The sequence below is a fragment of the Fukomys damarensis genome, unplaced genomic scaffold (assembly GCF_012274545.1).
Source record: "Fukomys damarensis isolate Sample0158 unplaced genomic scaffold, DMR_v1.0_HiC HiC_scaffold_68318, whole genome shotgun sequence".
NCBI classification, from domain to species: domain Eukaryota; kingdom Metazoa; phylum Chordata; class Mammalia; order Rodentia; family Bathyergidae; genus Fukomys; species Fukomys damarensis.
This window is the reverse complement of record NW_022969230.1, coordinates 1-241: the sequence shown is the minus strand read 5'-3', so window position 1 is coordinate 241 and position 241 is coordinate 1. Positions and strand designations below refer to the sequence as shown.

General features: G+C 66.4%; 1 protein-coding gene across 1 annotated transcript; it reads left to right on the top strand.

Annotated features, from left to right (window-relative positions):
* Positions 1–5: 5 nt before the first annotated feature.
* LOC104847441 (histone H3.3) lies at positions 6–239 on the top strand (the record flags this gene model as incomplete). Its single annotated transcript, XM_010606226.1, has 1 exon — positions 6–239. A coding segment is annotated over one exon (234 nt), but the record flags the coding sequence as incomplete, so codon positions are not given.
* Positions 240–241: the final 2 nt, after the last annotated feature.

The following is a 241-nucleotide window of genomic DNA, read 5'->3' as shown; positions in this document are numbered from 1 at the left end:
CCACCGAGCTGCTGATCCGCAAGCTGCCCTTCCAGCGGCTGGTGCGCGAGATCGCGCAGGACTTCAAGACGGACCTGCGCTTCCAGAGCTCGGCCGTGATGGCGCTGCAGGAGGCGAGCGAGGCCTACCTGGTGGGCTTGTTCGAGGACACCAACCTGTGCGCCATCCATGCCAAGCGCGTCACCATCATGCCCAAGGACATCCAGCTGGCTCGCCGCATCCGCGGGGAGCGGGCCTAAGT